Consider the following 22,737-nt stretch of genomic DNA (forward strand, 5'->3'; position numbering starts at 1 on the left):
GTGCATTCAAAATTATGTAATTCAGAGGCAGTGGTGCTGAAAGCGAGAAAATAAAGAAAGAAAAGTGAAAAAAAAGAAAGCAAGAAAAGAAATGAATCCAAATGAGATGGTGACGTGTCGAATACGATACAAAATACCCCTTACGTTTCGCCAAATTTGACTGCTATTCTACACCACCTGTTAGGGCGGGAACCCAAATATTCACCCAAACCAAACACACACGCTCTCCTCTCTTTCTCTTCTCTCTCTTTCTTTCTTAGGGTTTTGCTTTGATTTTGAATTTTCAAATTCACGCTCTCTCTGTTCTCAATCTCTAGGGTTTCGTTTTCTCTACTGCCGGAATTTTAGAGCAAGCGAAGATGAATCTTCGCAAAGGCTCTAAAGTATGGGTGGGAGACAAGAATTTGGCTTGGGTCGCTGCTGAAATCACTGATTTTATAGGCAAGCAAGTCCAAGTCGTAACCACTTCTGGTAAAAAGGTAGTACTCTTTTTTATTTATTAATAACTTGTTTTGTTTTGGTGGCAATATGTTGCCGTTTTGATGCTTTGGGCGCGAGTTTTGTAGATTTTGAGTTCTCCGGAGAAGCTGTTTCTGAGAGATGCGGACGAGGATGAGGAGCTTGGAGGAGTTGATGATATGACAAAGTTAACGTATTTGAATGAGCCTGGAGTGCTTTACAATCTTGAGAGAAGATATGCTCTTAATGATATTTATGTAAGTCAGTGAGTGTTAATTTACTTACACGTGTATGTGTGTGTTTTGGGGGTAATGTGATGAGTTGTTGCTTTAATGAGGTAGTTTTATTTGTATTTTCTTTGACTATCATGAGATATGTTTGCAGTTAGCTATTATGATGGATGACGATATTTGGTTGAATTTGAGTGCTTCAGATTAATGCTCAGAGAAGCGGACTTTTTTAGATGTATTAAAGTTGTTACCATGAATGTCTAATCCTGTGATGGCCAATGGAGTATTGGAATTATAGATTTAGAAATAAACATTTAAAATGCTCGTGTTGTAAGCATCTACACTCTATTTTTGGTTACAATGTTGCTGATAATTGTTTGGGTTTACTAAGTGATGTTCGACTCATTAACACTAATATTGAGTTTATAACTTCATTCAAGTCTTGCCAAGATGGTCTTTTTTACACTAGAACCTGGTATTAATTTTTGTGAACTGTGGATTAATGGACAGCAGGAAGCTGAGCATACCAACTACCAAAGAGAGTTTATCTTGTCCCATTTTGCCTACCATAAGTATGGAACTAAATGCATACCTATTGTTAGGGGTCTCTAGCTCATTTTGTCTCCACCTATTTGTTAAATAGAACTTCCTTTTTGTGCTGTCTGGAGGTAGTTTGGTGTTGCGATTATCAAATAACTTGGCTCATCCTGTCAAGCACGATGTGGTTACCTTTGCTTTCTTAACAAATAGCTGGCTGCAACTTAGGATCATCTAAGTGGGAAAGGGGTTGGATGCAGTTGCAGCAGTCATTTGGTTCAAACCTTTCTTACTTAAATGAATTTATTTTGAAATTGATTATTTTTCTATAATGCAGTTTGTTTAATTATTTTGAATGTTTAGTCATGGTTTGATGACTTCATGTCCATTACCTATTCAGAATGATTGTAGAGTTCATGCAAATTTAATTGTCTTTTAAATTGCTTGACGCACCAGGTCTATAAAGATGGTAGAAATTTAAATCATGTGGATTTCTTTATTTTTGTAAACGTATTAGTCTGAAGTTACATTTACATAAGTGTTTTTTTGTTTTTTATTTTCTGTCTTTGATAGACTTACACAGGAAGCATTTTGATAGCTGTTAATCCATTCACAAAGCTTCCTCACCTATACAATGCACATATGATGGAGCAGTATAAGGGAGCTCCTTTTGGTGAGCTAAGCCCCCATGTTTTTGCGGTAGCTGATGCGTCATACAGGTGTGTTGAGCTTGCCTGTTTTGTGGATATTGATTGCTGATGGAAGACTATGATTTTTTATTTATTGGTTCCCTCTGAAGCAATCTATTAAGTGTCTAATGGGTATTATATATTCAGAGCAATGATGAATGAGGGTCAAAGTCAATCAATTTTGGTAAGTGGAGAAAGTGGGGCTGGGAAAACTGAGACAACAAAACTGATTATGCAGTATCTGACATATGTTGGTGGCCGAGCTGCTGGTGATGACAGAACCGTTGAGCAACAAGTTCTTGAAGTAAATGCTAACTTGAGTCAAATCAATTGCTTATTGTTGCTTTGCGCTTTCAGTTTAACCAGTATGTATTTTTTTTATCAACTTCTGTGCACAATGGAGTGACTAAATGATGTCAATAAAATTTGGAAAACAAAAAATCTATAGTTTGGCCTGATCTCATCTTGTTTAATGGATCAGTTTCTCAATTTGAAACTTGGTAGAGGGTTTCCTCCTCTTCCCTGGCCCACCTTATGTCTTCTTTGGACTTTTTTTGTTTTTGCTACTTTTGTTGTTGACATGTTGATGATTTGACATTTCTGCATGTTCCAGTCAAATCCACTCTTGGAGGCCTTTGGCAATGCAAGGACTGTTAGGAATGACAATTCAAGGTGCGCTTAAAATTTAATATGTGAAACTGATGTTTTATTATTTAATGAAAGTGTAAATGTAATTGCAAACCATTTAAGGGTGTAAAATTTCTCTTCGAATTTGAGTAATAATCTTGATACTTCATCAACTGTATTTTGTGAGCTTATGGTGTTATCATTGATCCCCAAGTTCTTAAATATATCTGCAAACATTCAAGGTGTTGCATTGTGATTAAGGTGGTTAATGTTATACAAATTTTCAATTTTTCTTGTTTAGGTATCTTAATGCTTTATTAGAAATTTATCAATAAGGACTAATTCAATGGAAGGGTGCTTTAATTTCTATTATCCTTTCCATGAATATGGATATGTGGTGGGTGTTGGCGCAGGTAAAGTGAGGTTTTTGGTCTTTTTTTTTTTCTCTAATGCTATGTGGAATTGTATAGATGAGGTTTTATAAATATTGTGCGGTAACACAAATATGCAGTCATTACTTGTAGCAAAACTTAGCTATCCACTGTTACACATGCAATCTAAGTACAAATGGTCTGAATAGAGATATCTTAGATAATGACTTGGGAGAAGAGATATGAAATAACTCAGCATCTAACACTTACTATAATGCAGTGATTAAGTTTAGCTTGAAGATCGCTGCATCAATCACTTTTACATGCATGATAATTTGTTAAGTACATTTTTTGGGACCTAGGTAATTTAGACATTCTTTAATGCCATCAAGTACCACGTCTCCTAATACTCATGAGTTGTTTGTGCAGCCGTTTTGGCAAGTTTGTTGAGATCCAGTTTGATGCAAGTGGTAGAATATCTGGTGCTGCAATCAGAACTTACCTTCTGGAGAGGTCCCGTGTAGTTCAAATAACAGATCCAGAAAGGAATTATCATTGTTTTTACCAGTTATGTGCATCTGGGAGGGTAATCTTTCTCTTCTTACCTGTCTGATTATATGTCTATCATTCCCTCTCTTTCTTTCTCTCTGTCCACCATACCACATGCATCAATTAATTACGGTGCTGTGATACTGATAGTGCTGTATAAATTTCTGATGGTGATTTTACTGCTAATAGCATTATACAAAAAATTGCATATTTATTTATTTGTTTACTTTCTGAAAAAGGTACATGATTATGTTACTGACAATTATATCCTTGGTCAGTTGTGATTGTGTCTTCTATAGTGTACTCATATCTATATTGGATTTTTTGAGCTTGTATTAATTGTCTTTGGGATTGTTTCATATGCTTAGGATGCAGAGAACTACAAACTTGATCACCCAAGCCACTTTCACTATCTAAATCAAAGTAAGACTTATGAACTCGATGGAGTAAGCAGCGCAGAGGAATACATGAAGACAAGGAGAGCAATGGATATTGTTGGTATAAGTCATGAGGATCAGGTTTAAAAATTTAAACAGTACTATGGTTTCCTCTATTGCATATTGCCATTCACTTCTCTATCATTTTTTTTTATTTTTTTAAAATTGTTCTCATTTCTTTTTTATATAATGCCCTATTACCAGGAAGCTATTTTTCGCATCTTAGCAGCAATTCTACATCTGGGAAACATTGAATTTTCTCCTGGCAAAGAGCATGATTCTTCTGTTGTAAACGATCAGAAATCTAGTTTCCATATGCAGACAGCTGCTGATCTTTTAATGTAGGTGATTGCACAAGATAGCTTGAAATTAATCTTGTTTGTATCATTTTCTTATCAGATTCAAGTATCACCTGTAGTTCTCAAATTTGCTCTTTTTGTTTTGAATATATATTGTCTTCTTCTTGGTAATATTTATTGGAACCTTTTGTTATTTGTTCAGGGTATACGAATGTAGTCTAACTAACATTGGAAGTGAAAATTGTTTTTGCTGGTGTAATGCATGAATGAGCACAAAATTGTTGAATCGTTTGTATCCAATTGACTATAGATTGAGATTTTGGTCGAAAAATTGCATTGATAAGTTTGAAGTGAAATTTGCTCAGTCACCATATGACCTTGTCTCAAGCTGAGTTTGATGCTGGGTCATACTTGGTACATAACCTAGTGGTGAGGTATAGAATGCCAATATGTATAATTGAATATTTTGGTTTTTGATTCTTGAAATGTCTAAACAGCTTCTCTATTCAGGTGTGACGTAGACCTCTTGCTGGCTACGCTCTGTACTCGTACAATTCAAACTCGTGAAGGAAGTATTGTTAAGTTTCTTGACTGTAGTGCTGCTATTACTAGTCGAGATGCATTAGCTAAGACTATTTATGCTCGGCTATTTGACTGGTATACTTATGATCACTGCATCATTTAGAACCAAGCTTTGAATTTTGCCGACATTTCTGTAAAAAACTGAATGGTTCTTTTGTTTCTTTCAGGCTTGTTGAAAAGATCAATAAATCTGTTGGTCAAGATCTAAACTCTAAGATTCAAATTGGAGTTTTGGACATTTATGGCTTTGAATGCTTTAAATATAATAGGTATTTTTATATATTGATTAACTATAGCTTTCAGATTGCATGTTTCTTATTAAAAAGAATATATTTTCAGCTTCATCTGGTCACTCTGTTTTCTTTGGCTGATTTGGGATGAAAATTTCTTCCATAGCAGCAACTTGTAAAACTTTTCCCTCATAACAATTTCAACCCTATTCTTAATCAATCATTGCCTTTGTACTACGAATACAATAAGGATTACCTGCATGGATACTGTTCCAAAGGCTGTGCGTTCTGAGGTCTTGGAACCTGAAGAATTATCCAGCCATTTTCCTGCAGTTGACACCTTTATTGAGTGTATCTGAGTTTTCTTCCTTTTGTATGTGTCATATTACTTAATACAAATCTGTAGTCCAAATGTCCAATAACCATCATTGTTTTTCTAAAGACTTAGAATTAGTTTGTATTGTTTGAATGAAATTCATATTCCAAGATGTTGACAGAATTTCTTCATTTTAACTGCTTTTGATTCATACATTATTTTTGGTTCAATAAATTGTTTAGTTATCTGTATCTCTATTATTTTTGCGGTTTGTTTTTAAATTTCTGGTTTTATCTATCTTTCTGTCATAATGCTTCATTTCATTTATTGATTAGTATTTTGTTTCTGCAGTTTTGAGCAATTTTGCATTAATTTTGCAAATGAAAAGCTTCAGCAACATTTCAATGAGGTGCAGAATGATTATTCTGGGATGAGTTGTACTTTTGATCAAGATTATTCTATGTTAAACTTATTTTCCCTTCATTTGTCCAGCACGTATTCAAGATGGAGCAGGAGGAGTATAGTAAAGAAGAGATTAATTGGAGCTATATTGAGTTTATAGACAATCAAGATGTTTTAGATTTGATAGAAAAGGTATTCATTTTTCTTTCTTGCAGTAGTTTTGTCTACTCTGCCCAATTCCTTTTTTCTAAATATTGTGCAACACTTCACCAGCTGTTCCTTCACCATGCCTGGATTTTTTTTGGTGGTTTTTTGGGGTGGTTTCTTTTTTGATATGGTTTTTGTGCTTCCGATGGTATGATGCTGTTGTTTATATTTGTATGACCTGATAAGTGCTAAAATGTTTACTGACATAAATAGGTCCTAATAGAAATGTCCTATGCTTCCACAATGTCCACAAATTGTGTGGGGTGGTGCAAGGGGTTGCATGTCTCAAATATTTTTTACGTACTTTTATAAACCTAGCATGTTTTTATTTGTTGTGACATAATCACACGTTCAGCAATCAATACAAATGCTGGTTGTCATGCTGGTAAGAGTTCTGAATTGTATAAAAGAAACCGTATTTTATGAATAAGAATATGGAAGTAAAAGTCTTTATTCTTCTCTTACCACATAAAGTCAAGGAATGTATATGCTATTTGTGGATACGTAATACATTATACATTGTTCTTGTCTTTGGTTTCTGTTTTAAGTGTCTTTGATTGTTAGAAATTGGGTCTTAAACCATCATGAATTTATTTGCAGAAACCCATTGGGATTATCGCTCTCCTGGATGAAGCTTGGTATAGTTTGACTTCTTAAGTATAAATTGGTGCGTGATGCTTTATAAAATTGTTCCTATGCAGTTTTTCCTCATCCTGATTTTCTTATTTATGCAGCATGTTTCCAAAATCAACACATGAAACATTTTCAACCAAGCTCTTTCAGAACTTTCGAGCCCACCCAAGGTTGGAAAAGGCTAAATTTTCGGAAACAGATTTTACCATTTCCCATTATGCTGGAAAGGCATGTAATCTGTTCACAGTATTCTTCCATATGGATTCATTTTCTTATGTCAAGAACATAATTATGATGCATTCACTACTTTTCCTGTAGGTTACCTATCAAACAGATACATTTTTAGATAAAAATCGTGATTATGTTGTGGTGGAACATTGCAATTTATTGTCTTCTTCCAAATGCCCCTTTGTTGCTGGTCTTTTCCCTTTGCCACCAGAAGAATCTTCAAGATCATCATATAAGTTTTCCTCTGTGGCATCTAGATTTAAGGTATGGGATATATATATTATGCTCTGTGTTAGAAATAAAATTCAGAATTTTGAAAACCTGCAATATTTGTTGTTTTCCATTTTTTGTTAACTAGCTAAAATAGTACTTGGGGTTTCAATTCTGCACTTGTCTTGGATCAATTTGCTGGAATTATTAAATGGGAGTTTGCATTGACTAGCTTGATCAAAGAATCAATTACTTTTGTATCTACAATTTTCCAAAGTGCATACTGTTAATGTCTTATCTTTGTTTCCAGCAACAACTGCAAGCACTCATGGAAACTCTCAACTTAACAGAGCCTCATTATATACGCTGTGTGAAGCCAAATTCTCTAAATCGACCTCAAAAATTTGAGAATATGAGTATTTTGCATCAATTACGCTGTGGGGTTAGTAATAGAAAACTTTTACTCCTCTCATGTTCATAGTAAAATAAAAAGAGATCATATGCATTTGCTAGGTTATTAGGTTGTTGCAGTACAGTTTGCTTCTTGTCTCCATCTCTCACGTTATGTGTTTTATGTTCTTGCTGGGTTATAATGGTAAGATAGTCTTTTAACTTTTGTCATCATGTTCAGTTATTAAATACACTTTTTTTTTTTTTGAGTTATGTAGGGTGTTTTGGAGGCCGTTCGGATAAGTCTGGCAGGTTATCCAACTCGAAGGACTTATTCGGAGTTTGTGGATCGTTTTGGACTATTAGCTCTTGAATTTATGGATGGAAGGTGGGCTGCTGCCTTCTAATTTGATAGTGAAGTTTAATCTTGCAAGAATTTATTAAATGACTTACCTGGATGGGCTGCTAAGTTTTATTTTCTGTTTCAAGATAATACTTTATCTGCTCATATAATATTTTGTTACAATGAGTATAACATGGTGGTATCTTTTTCATCATAACTTCATCTTGCAGATCTTATGTTCCTTTCATTTTCTACCTTTGTGCAAAAAACTTAAACTTATTGAAACAAGAAAGAATTTTGTTTTTCTAATTTTTTTCGTTTCAATATTGCTACTTATCATTTGTTCAGTTTATTCTTTTGGGTGTTTCACAGTTTTTTGTGTTCACTTACAAATTCTTCTTTTTTTCCTGCTTTTTTGTTCTTCTTTGATTTTATATGTTTGCAGTTATGATGAAAAAGCTCTAACAGAGAAAATCATGCAAAAGTTAAATCTTCAAAACTTTCAGGTATGCTTCCTGCAGAAGGTGCTGTTTAGTTTTTGTTATTGTAATCCTGGTCTTGATACATATTCTTTTGCGGGTTTATATTATTTCTGTTGCTTAAAGTGATTATTAATATTTTTTTCGTTTTTTAATTCCTTTTTCTTTGTAGTTGGGGAAGACAAAGGTGTTTCTTAGGGCTGGTCAGATTGGTATTTTAGATTCTAGGCGTGCTGAGGTTCTGGACAATTCTGCATCGCGCATTCAACATCAATGGCGAACATTTATTGCTCGCAGGAGTTTTGTTTCAATCCGTGCTGCTGCATTTTCCCTCCAGGCATACTGCAGAGGTTTTTATTTTTTCCTATTTTTTAATTTTAAGGTTGCTATTTTTGGGTCTGTTTTTTCAAATAATTTGTTATTATGTTTGGATGATCCTTCTTCTCTGTCACCCTTTAAGACAGAATTTTTAATTTAATTTCTCTTCATGGTTGAAAAGTCTATTCATTTAAAAGAATTTACTGAAGAAAAGCTGGAATTTTGTTTATTGGCCTCTTAATTTTGAATATAATCTAGTTGTTGTTGCCATCGTACTCATGTAGCATGTTAGCATCTGGTTGGCATAAATGCTTCTACTTTTGATACTTGACTGAGAGCTCTGTCACAACCTACAATTAGTAAGAAAAAATGAATTTGGTGCACTGTCAACAACCTAATACTTCCTATTTGAATTTCTTGCCATCATTAGTCACAGCTCAACCCACAGTTGTCAATTTTATTTTTATAGTCTCTTGAACATTTTTCATTGTTAATGAATTTGGCTCTGGGAAATTATTGCAGACCTCTTTGAGAGATCAACTTTATTCAAAGGCATCTAGTGTTAAAGATTTAGAACACCCCTCCCAGCGGGGGATTTTTGATAATTTGTTAGGGAGATTTTTTAATAATTTATACAAAAAAAATTCACGTTTAGGGAGTTTTTAATAGTTTACGTTAACATTAAGTGTCCATGAAAAAAGTTGATCTTTTGGGGGTCCCTAGCAATATCCCTTTATTCTTTATGACTTAATTTCTTTGATCTAGAGAATTTAACTGCATTAGGAACTTTTGGAATCATGAGCTTCTTTATATCGTCATTTCTCATTCTCTTTTTGTTTAACAATTGATGTTGTCTTTTTACTGCAGGATGCCTGGCACGGAAATTGTATGCTGCAAAAAGAGAGACAGCAGCTGCTATTTCAATACAGAAATATGTCCGCATGTGGCTTTTGAAGCATGGTTACACAAAACTATTATTGGCTGCTGTTGCTATACAGTCCAATATCCGTGGCTTCTCAACTCGCCAAAAATTCGTGCGTGGGAAGAAGCATAAAGCTGCCACTCTTATTCAGGTAAGCCCAATTTTGTTGATGTTCATGTCATATATGTGAGAATATCTTCCTTCTGAGGGTCTTTTTTGGAGAATGACTGTTCCATGATAACTTTTCCCAAACACTATCTTATCTTTGTTTAGAAAGTTTTGTTTTTCAAATCCATATATTGGTTTATTTTAGTTATGATTGATGATGATCGATATACTCAGGATCTGAGGTAGAACGAAGAATAGCTGCTGCTTGTTGATTGCCTTTGATTTTTGCGTAATTTTCTAGCTGTTGCAATTTTAATTGACCACATTTATTCCTTATTTGCTGTATAAACGAATGTACTAGGCTCATTGGAGGATGTGCAAGTTCCGCATTGCTTTCCGACACCATCAAACTTCTATCATCGCAATACAATGTCGGTGGAGGCAGAAGCTGGCAAAGAGAGAGCTTCGGAGGCTTAAAAAAGTATGAATTATTGTACTTTTAGTCATAATAGAACCTATACAATCTATCAAGAGAAAAATCCTACTTTTTAAATTACATTTTTTCTCCACAAAAGCTTACATACCTATTAAAAACATGACATATGATTAGGGGGATTTGTTTAATTTGATAGATAATGAAGTTTTCTAAAAGGAAGCCCTACTCTCCAACCACTTATATTTCTAGTTTATTTGATGGTTGTTTCGTTAAACATTTTTAAGCATTCATCACTTTTATTTAGACTTGTAAGTTATATTATCTAGCTAGAATCAACCACCTACAAATCTTAGATCTCAATTTCAACTGAGCCTGTTATCAGCAGGTGTGGATGTTTTAGTTGATTACTTTCATTGATATTTGTTGGATTATCTAATAAATTTTTATTTCCTCTAATTCTGTTTGTCTAGATAATATCAATCTATAATGTTTGTATTTTTTGTTAACGGTTTCTTTTCAGTTTTATTAAATGTGTAAACATGCAATTAGCCAGTGAAATTACCGAAAGAGAACGTGGCAAAGCTTTTCTTTGATAACAAATTTATGAGTATTACCTTACAGATACATCACATTTGTCACAATGTTAGCTGCTTATAATTTTAAGTTATTCAGCTCTTTTATCTCATTGAAATGTTTTAATTCATGACCTTTGTACTCGCTTACTTGTTTGTAGGAGGCTAATGAAACCGGTGCATTACGTTTGGCCAAGAATAAACTTGAGAAGCAGTTGGAAGATCTCACATGGCGGTTACAGTTAGAGAAGAGATTGCGGGTATTGCTTTTCATTGACAATATTATTGTTTGGCTAACTTGTATAAGGATTTCTCCTTAAAGAATCGGGGGAGCTTTTGTGTTAGTTTTATTATTGTGTTCACGTGTATTTCGCTTATCACCTGATCAAAACACCTTTATTTTAGAATTGGGTTACCTTATGCCGTATGGTGTTGAAACATTGCACACCATGTTAAGATTGAATACTAGTTTCACTTGATATATTAAACCTTGTCACTTGCAGTTCTATAATTATGGCATTTTCCTGTTTGTTGATACCTTTGGTTGTGCATATCTTTTATCTAATTTATTTACGGAGGAATTGTGGATTCAGGCTTCTAATGAGGAGACCAAGTCAGTTGAAATTTCCAAACTTCAAAAATTGTTGGAATCTTTGAAGCTTGAGTTAGATGCAGCTAAGTTGGCAACAATTAATGAATGCAACAAAAATGCTGTGCTGCAAAATCAATTGGAATTATCAATGAAGGAGAAATCTGCTTTAGAAAGAGAACTCGTTGCGATGACTGATTTTAGGAAGGAAAATGCAGTATTGAAGGTGTGTTTTATATTGTTGATTAATTTTCTATTTGCTGTGATCCTTTGAATTACAATCAAATCTATGTAAAGTAATCCTTTTACAACTAACAAAAGAAAAACTCACTAATGTCCTTTGAAAATCTTTTAAAGATGTTTATGCTCTTATATTGAATAAATGCTTAAAATATTTATCCTTTTGGCATATCATGTCAATGACTTAAGATATTACTTGAATTGTCCACTTTAAATGTATATAGTAATTCATTTGGATTATGCTTAGCTTTATTTTTTTTATTTTTTTTTATTTTTTTTTTTGAGTTTGAGTAACATTATTGAATCATGTTTAGTTAGTTTCAAATACGAGATCAAGGATTCAGACCTCCATGGGGATCAAATGTTTGGGATAATATATCACAAGTTTCTTGGCTACCAACTCTCTAAGGTCCGAAAATAGTTCCTAGTTTAGAATTTAATGAACATTGGAGGGACGATTGAGGAATTTATGGGTATCTGGAAAGAGAAAGGGTTGTAAGGAAGCCTTTGATACTTGCCATAGATCAAAGCGTTAAATTTTAATGCAATGTCTTGATAATTGTTTGCTCCTATAACCTGAGGCAAATCATTGCTTCATTTCCTACCTTCAAAACATGAATAATGAGATTGGAATACCCCCCCCAAGGACACAAGAGCTTATTCAAAGGATGATCTCAAATTTCTTCCATAAGGTTACCAAATATTTTGTTATAGTTTTGGGGTTATTTTCTCAATAATTTCTACTGATATGTAGGAAGTTTTATTTTATAAAATCTTTGGGATTAAGATTAAATGATTTAATGATCAAATAGGGTCAGAGTAGGGACCAAAACATTTCATTATTTTAGATAGATAATTACTTTATATTATAAAAGTATAATATAGATTATATTGTGCCTGACCTTTTTAAGGTTATTCTTAATATATCAAATCAGTTACAATGCTGAGATAATGTTCTGCTATACTTTGCAAATTTAATAAAAAAATATAATTTCTTGCAAAAATTATTTTCCTTCCTATTGTTTTATTTGGTAATATTCTTGCCTTGCTATTGTGTATAATTTCTTTAAAATTGATTATCTTGTCAATTCTATCATTATGCCGTAAGATTGTCTGATACATTTGAAATTTTTGATATGTCATGATTGGTTAGCATTTTGTATTTTACTTCTTTTGAGAATCAATCTCCTTCATTCTTATTCCTGTTCGTTTTTCAATTTATGTTATCTACTGTTATTGTAATTTTTTTCTTGACAATATATGGCTTGCTATATTGCAGAGTTCTTTCAGTACCTTGGAAAAGAAGAACTTTGCTCTAGAGCTTGAGCTTATTAAGGCACAAAAAGATAACAATGATACCATTGACAAGCTGAGGGAAGTTGAACAAAAATGTTCTGAGCTCCAGCAGAACATGCAAAGGTGTTGTTTTATTGGTTGTAGTCTTTTGCCCCTTGAAACGGTTTTTATTCCCTAGATTTAATTTGTTATGTTGGCAACTGCCTGATGATTATTCTGCTAGCATATATGTGTCACTATTTTGTTTTATTTTTCATTTTCTTTAAATTCTGGGTGCTTAGAGTGAGCTTCATCACCTTTTTGTTATACATCTTTCCTGACATCAATGTGTACATCAATTCCCCCCTCAAAACATATCTATATAATTCAATTTCTTCCTCTTCCTCTTCCTCTTTTTATTTTGTTTTTAAATAACTGCTGCTTCTCTAAAATCAGTCTTGAGGAGAAGCTCTCACGTTTGGAGGATGAGAATCATGTATTGCGGCAAAAAGCATTGAGTGCATCACCTAGAGCCAACCGTTCTGGTCTTGCAAAGGCATTTTCAGATGTAAGATTTTCTCTACATAATTTCTTATGCAAGATGGATTGTGGGTTGTTGGTTGTCAAAACACTATTTTATTTTTAATCCTTGCATCAAATGTGTTTTTGCTTTATGTTCTTTTTTTATTGAGCAGAAATACTCAGGCGCACTTTCTATTCCTCACGTTGACCGCAAGCCTGTATTTGTAAGAAACACTTTGCTTCAATTTGCCCATTGAATATGTGATTCACATTGTATCATGTCTGTTTCATGCATTTTTTCCTTCTGTACAGGAGTCTCCCACACCTTCAAAACTTATACCTTTCACACATAGCTTGTCAGAATCACGCCGACCAAAATTAACAGCTGAGAGGCATCAGGTTTCTTTTTTTTTAGTTGCTTGTATTGCCTTCAATTTTATTTTGAAAAGTTGAATATTGTTTTATGACTGAGAGATAGAATGATTAGCAGATTAAAGAGAGCAAGGGCTTTTAAAATATTAGATCTTTTGATTTTATACGTATCTTTCATGCTGCAGAGGTTTTGCTTTTATAGGGCTTAAAAGGTTGTCTTACTTTTTTGTGCAGGAGAACTATGAATTCCTCTCTCAGTGTATTAAAGAAAATTTAGGGTTTAACAATGGCAAACCACTTGCGGCCTGTATCATATACAAATGTCTTGTTCACTGGCAAGCCTTTGAGTCTGAGAGGACGGCTATCTTTGACTATATTATTGAGGGTATCAATGAAGTTTTGAAGGTAATTCACTTGCTCTGTTTTTTTAAAATACTTTTATGGGATTAAAGATCATATTCCTTTTCCTTGCAACTGATGTGAGGATTCCATGGCTTCTGAAGTGGTTAAGATTACATTTTTTGTAATTTTTACCAATGAATTTTGATAAATTTGTTTTATGACAACTGTTTCAGGTTGGGGATGAGAATATCATCTTACCCTATTGGTTATCCAATGCATCAGCACTTCTATGCCTCCTGCAAAGGAATTTACGGTCAAATGGCTTTTTAACTGCAACTGCTCAACGTACTGCAGGCTCTACTGGCTTACCTGGGAGGGTTGCATTTGTGAGTTCTGTTAATCTGATTTTAATTTCTGCATTTTTATTATTTTTGCAATATTTCATGTGCATGTTTAGTTTGTAGATGAATTTAAAATTCTTTCATTAATTTTTTCAAGTCATCTGGGCAAAACTGACCTACTTTGAATGCTTGAGTTTCTAGAGGGGTTGCTATCACTTTTGCTATGAGTTTGTTTATTAATTTATTGATTCCTTTTCAATAATCCTTTCTCAATGTGTGACTTTAACCTGACTTGTGGGAGAAAGAAGGAATGTAGATGTTTTGGAAATTGATTTCATCAATTATTTAGAGCTAAAGGAAATAATAGTTAGAGGAAAGGGTTGACTAATGAATTTAATGACCCTCATGAACAATTTTTGTACCCATTTCCTTGTACCATTTCACTACTTATGACAAGACTTTGCATATTATGATATTTTGTGTTGGTAGATAAGTAGCAAGAGAAAAAAGAGAAGAAAATTTAATTGTAAAAAGAAGCTGTCAAGGAGTGTATGGCGAGCTATTCAATTGTCCTTCTTCATTGTTGAACTGTACAGTATTTGTATTTGAGGTGTTTAGTGATTATATCCACCTAACCTATTATGTGCTGTTTCTTATTTGTTTATACTATATTAGTTTTATGTAATATAATTTACTGTCTGGAACAAGAACAGGGTTATAATTTTTTTTGGGGGTAAATTTTGATATTGTGGAATGTTGACTACGGTTTAGATTCTAAAAATTGTAGTTTACTCTCCGAGTTTAAGGTTTGAATGCTTTCTTAAATCTAATATGCCTGATTAATAAAAGGAAATGTGTGGACAATGTGGCTAAGTGTCAGTTTATGTTTAAACTAATGATATATTATTCTTTTTGACTTATGTTTGATATATTTCCATTCTAAACTTAATCACTTTTTTGGTGCATCACTAATGATTTTGGGTTAAAAATTTTCTAGTACTAGTTAATTGAATGGGTAATGGTGAAACAGCACATTTTATTTATTTTTGACACTTCATGGTAGTTTCATAAAGAAGTGTGTCTTCATTTAAGTTTTCAATGTGTTATTGTTATAACGCTTGCAGGGCTTAAAATCTCCTTTTAAATACATTGGATTTGGGGATAATATTTCACATCTTGAGGCAAGATATCCTGCAATACTTTTCAAACAACAACTTACTGCTTGCGTAGAGAAGATCTTTGGTCTGATTCGTGATAATTTGAAGAAAGAATTGTCACCGCTCTTGGGTTCATGCATTCAGGTAATGTTTTCTTTAGCAGATCTAACACAGTTTTGAAACATAAAGCCAAAGTTATCATTATCTAGCCACCTATAATTAATTTCTTTATAAATCTTGTTATGGTTCCTTGTTTGGGCTCTTTCAATTTAAGTGAGTTTTAATAGATATAGACAAGCAGCTCTGAAATTGTGATCCTAATTATTTGGTCATTGTATGTTGGTGTACTTATAGTTCCTTGATTGATATGTCCTCCACTATTGTGTATCAAATGTTCCTTCCAAAGAATTTTGTATCTTGTCATATAATGGATTTATTGAATGCAAAGTTCTGAACTGTCTCAGTCTTGATAAACTGATGTTGAATTTATATTTTTAGCCATTCATATTTTTGATAAAATGAGGAAAACTATGTTAGTGAAAGCTTTCAAGTGCCTAAAATATGACTTAAATTTATTTTCCTACTGTAAGTGATGCTCTTATTTTCAAATAAGTGCAACTTAGCCAACTGCCTGAGTGATAGTTGCTTCCGGAATGTGCATATACTATATATCTGTACTATGTTGTATGAGATCTCTACTTTATTTGACTGCGGTTTAATTTGAATTCCAGTTATTAACTTGCTCTGAACCAATACCTCTTAATCACTCTCTGTTTTCTGATTTTTTTTTTCCCTTGATTTTGTCTCAAATTATGTGGGTCATTAATCATTCTCATGCAATCCTGTGACACTTTTGGAAGGTGCCCAAAACTGCTCGAGTACATGCTGGAAAATCATCTAGATCTCCAGGTGGTATTCCGCAGCAAACACAAATTAGTCAATGGGACAGCATCATTCAATTTTTGGATGCTCTTATGGGTCGTTTGCGTGAGAATCATGTATGTGCTATGTTTTCTTGTTTTCCTTTTCTTTCCTATATTTGTTAGTATGTTGATTTTAATTGTTACTTATGGACACTGTTAAACTTTTGATTCTTGAGAAGATTGGTCTTGTGTTTAAAGATATAATTAAACCAATAAATTGTTGTTCTGTCTGACCTCCCACTTTCCTGTCTATCTTTCACAAATAATTTTTGTTCTTCTTTCATATGGGAATATGGTAGTGTGAACACGTGCGTTCCTGCATGACCAGGATTTATGATTTAGTTATTGTATATGGGGTTTCTTCTTTTTTAACTAAATAAAATGAGAAACTCAGTCTAAAATCTCGATATCTTTAATCAATTCACTGCCACCTACCATTTGTGAAGAATAAAGAAAAGCAGTACATCTCAAAATTTAGATGGCACAAAAGTCCAAAGAGAAGGTCAACACTTGGCATTGTAGGAGATTGTATTGCATTACTAATGGCTAAAGTTCATGAAGATATAATCTGCAGAAATAACTGTTGCAATCATGTGATAATGTAATAGTTCATAAATTAGGCACTGCAGTTGCTCATAATGTTATTTCTTTGTTCCAAAGAGTGGAGAAAACCTTTTATTAGTCATTTTGTATCTCAAGTGAGTCCTGGGTAGTTTAACCTTTTGGATTCGCTACTCCTTTGGTCGTCAAATGACTTTGCATCTCAAAAGAATTGACTGTCTGATCCATCAATTCTTTGTTAAGATTGAAGCTTCCTTGGGAAAAATGAGAAATTATATTTGACCTTCTCGAAAATGGTGCTAGGTTAAGCATTATAACTTTACATATTTCAGTGCTTTCTTTCTTTTGTCTTCTGTTCTGACCTAAATAGTGTACTTACAGGTACCCTCTTTTTTCATCCGTAAGCTCATTACCCAGGTTTTCTCTTTCATCAACATATCACTTTTCAACAGGTCAGTGATCACAATTTCAGAGTTCTGTTTGCTTTAGCCCATGTACGACTAGTTCATCCTTGACATATTGTGTATTATTATTATTGTTGTTTTTTTCTCTTAGTCTTCTGCTGCGACGTGAGTGCTGCACATTTTCAAATGGGGAATATGTGAAATCTGGTCTGGCAGAACTTGAGAAATGGATAGTCAATGCAACAGAGGAGGTAAATGCTGTCATGCTGTCTTATGTGGTAATAACTGCCTCAAGGATTGAATATAACAGATTTTGAGTCTCAGTTATTACATAATGCAGTTTGCAGGAACGTCTTGGCATGAGCTAAATTATATTAGACAAGCGGTTGGGTTTCTGGTATAAGCCATAGCTTTTCTTGTTTCATCTTTGAAAATGTAAACCACTGGACAAGTCTCTTACAATTGAGGTTCTTTGGTAATTTCTTTAGGTAATACATCAGAAAAGAAAAAAGTCCTTGGAAGAGATTAGACAGGATTTATGTCCGGTATGCTTATCTAATTCTTTTCCATCTCTCTCCTCTCAATTTGCTGAAGCAAGCACTTTGTAGATGTTTTATAAATTCCTTTTATTGTGATACCTGAACAGACATTGACAGTTAGGCAAATCTATCGCATAAGTACTATGTACTGGGATGACAAATATGGCACCCAGAGTGTGTCAAATGAGGCAAGTTACAATTTAAGTACCTGTCTTTGTTCTGAATATTTGTTGTCAAATGGGGTCTTTGGTTTCTGAACATAATTTCGTTGGCAGGTTGTTGCTCAAATGAGGGAGATTTTGAACAAGGACAATCAGAATCTGACCTCAAACTCATTTTTGCTGGATGATGATCTAAGGTAATGTGGTTTCCCAGTAGTGGCTAGTTGGATGATTGTACTTCAATCACATCCCATGGTTACCGAGTCAGGGCATGAATTACCATAGTTCACTGAACTAATATTTATGTATTTTTTAGTCCTTTTTCTTCCTCCATCTCTAATTAACTAAAGCTAATATTCAGATGGTAACACTTTTGATGATTGCAAGTTTTTCCACCCCTGAGATTGATTTTAGCTGTTTGAACTCTAAACATTTTTGTTAATATGCCAAGTACTCAATTATTTTGCGATGCTTTAGTTGTCCAGTACAAAAATGCTTTAGTTTGATAAATCATTTTACCTGCAGCATACCATTCTCGACTGAAGACATAGATATGGCAATCCCTGTTATAGATCCTTCAGATATTGAAGTTCCAACATTTTTGTCTGAATATCCTTGTGTACAATTTCTGATCCAGCTTCAGAAATAAACGATGTTGTACTTTGTTCAAAGAATGGAAGCTTAAGGTCCTGCTCTATGTGAAGCTTAATGATCATTTTACTTGTAGAGGGCCCAGGTGAATTTGGGATGATTGGAAAATTGTTGGATGACTTTATAATTTGTTAATATGAAGAAATACCTAGGCAATGGAAGACTTGAAGTGTATTATCTGGGAACGACAGGTACATTGCCCCCAAATTCTTGTAGGTTTAGCCATTAGTTGTGATTCGTATAGATAAGGACTAAGGAGGATGCTTTTGTTTTTATGATGTTCATCCTTCCCCCCTCTGTATATAAATATTCTTGAACTACACTATTGTATTGTGATGCTGTTTTCAGCCTCCTTTTTGTACATAGTAAAAACCTTGAAAATTTAGTTCATTGACTCCTGATGTAATTACTATTACTAATTATTTGTTATGTTTTGTAGGTCATAGAAATCACCCCAAATTCTATATACATTCTTTTGGATTCTCTACTTTCTATTTGCTTTCCATTCCACCATGTCCTTGAATAAGGCCATGGAATAAATGCCAAAGTTCCAACATTGGACTGCCTGTCTATAAATTAAAGACTCAGGTGCCTTCAATGTTTTGTTATTTTTGTTTCTCTTCCAAATCCTATTTATCTCAAATGCGCCTTCTACATTATATCAGGGTGACGGGATGAGAGGAATTGAGCTCTACTGATGGACTAAAATTGTTGTTAATAATTTGTCTTCCATGCGTATTGAGTTTGCGCTCACATCACATCACTTGTTGGAGTGATGTATTGGGGTTAAAAACCAAGCAACAAATTTTACTCGTTAACAAGATCTTTTCATTCAGAAATGACAACAATGTGAGAGCTTTAATCACTTTTCACATTCTATTCCATACTAAAAGCTATTTAGTGTAAGAGCATGAAATATGATATAAAAACACGATGCACACTAAGCTTTTTGACAGTCGAATCCATTTGGGACTGTATGGTAACAAAGATTACAATTGTCAAATTAGCTGCTTATGATCAGTTTTCTCACCAGCGAAAGAGCAAAATGAATTTGAGATTACATCATTTCTACATTGTTGTAAATCCGCCACGGAGTATGACCGCCAAGAAGACCCTCGAGGTTGTGGATGCAGCGGCGGTAATCGCTGTGGAGACCTTGAACCGGAATCATCACTTGTACTACTGATGCTCTCGGAGCTGCTCATCACAACCGCCAGAGCTAACGTGCTCCGGCTAGAGGTGATTGGTCTTTTTGATATTCCGCTACCGTTGCCTTTAAGGGGGAAATTTCGGTTCTTGTCCCATAAATGATTGATGGCAAGTAGATTTCTGCGTCTTCTGGTGTATGCATTCTCTTGTTTTGCAATGTCTTTGATTGAACAAGTAGATGAAGCGTCTGCTAAACTTGTAAAGGACTTGGATTTGCCGCTATAGAAACTAGAAATGCCTCTCCTGCAACCATTTATATCCATCAATTCGTTAGATTCACTTCTAACAAACGCTATATGCAGAGATTGAGAAAGTCAAATCCTCACACTAAATGCAAAATAGACAACCATTTTGAGGATCGAAAATTTTCATCACTTGTATTATGCCAACAATATCAATGAGCAATTTGCCCGTAATAAATAAGTATTCAAAAACCCAGATTATTAATACCCACATCAAAATTTCTAATTCAACTTCAATTTATGCCATTTTCATTTACGTCTCTAGCTAAAAACAAACAAATCCCGACATTTCTAAAACGATACCGAACTTCATTTCCCCTTCATCAAAATCAAAACTTTTGTGTTACCCAGATAAAAGAAATTAAGTATTTTCAAAAACAAAGAGAGATATTAACCTGATGGGTAAGACTTCCTCTAACGAATCCATCATATTCAGGGGTCCTTTATAACAGCTCTGAACCTCATTCTCCTCTCCATCCTCACCGTCCGATGACGATCTCCCTGAGAGATCGCTGTTCCTCCCGATCGATGATGTGGACGATGAACTACACCAATTTCGTTCCTCCGCCTCCTGCTCCTCCGCGGCCTTCTCGTCGGAGATCGGCGGCATCTCAAAGATAGCCACCCCCCCTCCTCTGAACCCCGAAGGTTCGACCCTATCCATTGCTATCGACATCCTCCGATTTCCTGCAGATCAAACTTCAACAAAATAATCTCTCTCGAGAAAAAAATTGATAACAAAGAAGAAGAAGAAGAACAAAAGCCTGATAATTTCCTTGTTTTTGTTTTGTTGGTTTCTTATATAAATATATCAGTGTTAAAACTAAAAATAAAATTAAAAAAATTATTTAATATTATTATAGCCTTATCCTGATCCACTTGATGGGTGTCAGAATTTTTCTATCACTTATTTTATTTTATTTTTATATGTAAAATCTAAGCCAAACCGACGTGTCGTTTACAATATTGAGGGTAAAATTTATAATAGAAATTCGAGGGAGATAGATAAAGTTGGTTTGGATAAGATTAATTTGTTTCTTAAAATAAAAAATGAAATAGATAACTCAAAATATAACCTTTTTTAAGGATATAAGTTTCTAAATTTAGATAATTACACTGCCAAATAGAAATATTAAATCTGTTTTTATTTGTAATTAGTAATAAATAGAAAGTAACAAATTTGCTAAATCTGCCTTTAATTACATGTAATAATGTTTAATTGGAAATTTTAGAAATAAAATATAAAAACGTGAAACGTGGGCGAATGGAAAGTGCCAACGTGTAACAGGTTTAAGTGGTCGGAGAAGGTTTAACTTAATCTGCGGACGTGGCAGTGACGAAGTCTTCAGGCTCCTTTCTGTTCAGCCTTATCCAAAAACACTCTTTCAAAGGAAACTACAAAAATGCCCCCCTCTTATCCATGTGAATCGTCACAAGCATTCTCTTTCCGTTGGCTTGGCTTGGCTTGGCTAGGCTAGCTTCACTCATTTTAAGCTAACCTCAATTAATTATCAATAATTAATCCGTTAATCATACGGAAACGAAAACCAATTTAAATTTAATTAAGGGGGTTTTAATTAATTTAGCTGGCTTGCTTGCTCTGTGTTTGATTACCGTTTGGCGTATGAAGCGAATCTACCGGGAGGATCTTCAGGCGGACCCACTTGTCCGAAAGTAGGGTCCACCAAATGATGTAAAGAGGGTCCTACATGTTTTACTTAATAGAGAAAGAGAATCATACGACCACGTGTCAAAGTTGTTGAAATCTCATCTCATTCCAAATTCAAATCTTTTACTTCACGTGGCGATGACTCATGCTCTCTTCCCTACTCGCGAGGGTATGCTAAGTTAGCTACTCTTGCTTTCTAGCCTTGTTTTTTTTCAAATGATTGGGTTTTTTGGGCGTGGACAGGAAGGATAATAAAGCGAAAATTCAATGCCTCCAAAAGAGCAACATTTTATTTATTTATTTTTATAGTTCGAAAGAAAGAATATGCTCTCATAAATTCTATTTGGTCTCTCCACCATGTGTCAATGCTCATTGGACACATTTTAATAGCATAAATAATAAAAATTATGTAACTGGTTTTCAAATATTTCACCTTAGGTTTGGACAAATTCCGTTTAACCCATAAATTTAAAAGTTTGACACTATTTACTTTGCCGTTTAAAGCAAGTGATAATTTAAAACCCATAACACTAACAGATTATATCATCATTAATAAGCCTTTGAACTGAGTACACGTGTAAATAACAGAATATATGGTCAAAATATCCTCTCTTTTTTTTTTCAAACATGCAGGGTCAGATGTAATTATTTTTGGATAACATGTAAGATAAAAGGGTATTTTTGTCTTTGCATAACTGATTTTATGTTAATAAACATTTAGCATTTTGGATGAAATCATCTAGAAGTGGGCAAGGCTTGGGCCCAGATGGTCCCAGGCCTCAGCCTCAAGGCCTAGTCCCAATTTTGGACCAGGCCTTGAGGGATCAGGCCCAATTTTTGAAGGATCGTCCTGGGCCCATGAGATTTCTTAGGGCTTGGACTGATCCTAGAATCTTATGGGCCCATGACCGGTCTTATTTTTTTTTTTAATTTTTTGTAAACTTCTCTCAATCCATATATTTATTG

At 34.1% G+C, this 22,737-nt stretch overlaps 2 protein-coding genes across 2 annotated transcripts; one reads left to right on the forward strand and one right to left on the reverse strand.

Moving 5' to 3' along the window:
- The first annotated feature begins 174 nt into the window (after positions 1-174).
- Positions 175-19,207, forward strand: LOC116135440 (myosin-15). The gene is made up of 38 exons (XM_031421141.1): positions 175-479; positions 567-716; positions 1,800-1,945; positions 2,063-2,219; positions 2,529-2,587; positions 3,343-3,499; positions 3,831-3,980; positions 4,104-4,240; positions 4,709-4,855; positions 4,948-5,049; positions 5,678-5,735; positions 5,819-5,920; positions 6,536-6,573; positions 6,670-6,796; positions 6,887-7,060; positions 7,317-7,448; positions 7,675-7,784; positions 8,185-8,245; positions 8,391-8,568; positions 9,404-9,609; positions 9,928-10,047; positions 10,736-10,834; positions 11,168-11,389; positions 12,683-12,822; positions 13,135-13,246; positions 13,374-13,424; positions 13,513-13,599; positions 13,807-13,977; positions 14,148-14,300; positions 15,380-15,556; positions 16,273-16,410; positions 17,278-17,348; positions 17,452-17,551; positions 17,641-17,697; positions 17,789-17,845; positions 17,947-18,027; positions 18,115-18,197; positions 18,526-19,207. The coding sequence occupies exons 1-38, from the start codon at positions 360-362 to the stop codon at positions 18,647-18,649; spliced, it is 4,554 nt and encodes a 1,517-aa protein (XP_031277001.1). The 5' UTR covers positions 175-359; the 3' UTR covers positions 18,650-19,207.
- Positions 19,208-19,456: 249 nt separating this feature from the next.
- Positions 19,457-20,885, reverse strand: LOC116135473. The gene is made up of 2 exons (XM_031421194.1): positions 20,498-20,885; positions 19,457-20,103 (listed from the first exon to the last, which is right to left on the reverse strand). The coding sequence occupies exons 1-2, from the start codon at positions 20,776-20,778 to the stop codon at positions 19,650-19,652; spliced, it is 735 nt and encodes a 244-aa protein (XP_031277054.1). The 5' UTR covers positions 20,779-20,885; the 3' UTR covers positions 19,457-19,649.
- Positions 20,886-22,737: the final 1,852 nt, after the last annotated feature.

This window comes from Pistacia vera, unplaced genomic scaffold (assembly GCF_008641045.1).
Source record: "Pistacia vera cultivar Batoury unplaced genomic scaffold, PisVer_v2 Contig109, whole genome shotgun sequence".
Classification (NCBI taxonomy): Eukaryota; Viridiplantae; Streptophyta; class Magnoliopsida; order Sapindales; family Anacardiaceae; genus Pistacia; species Pistacia vera.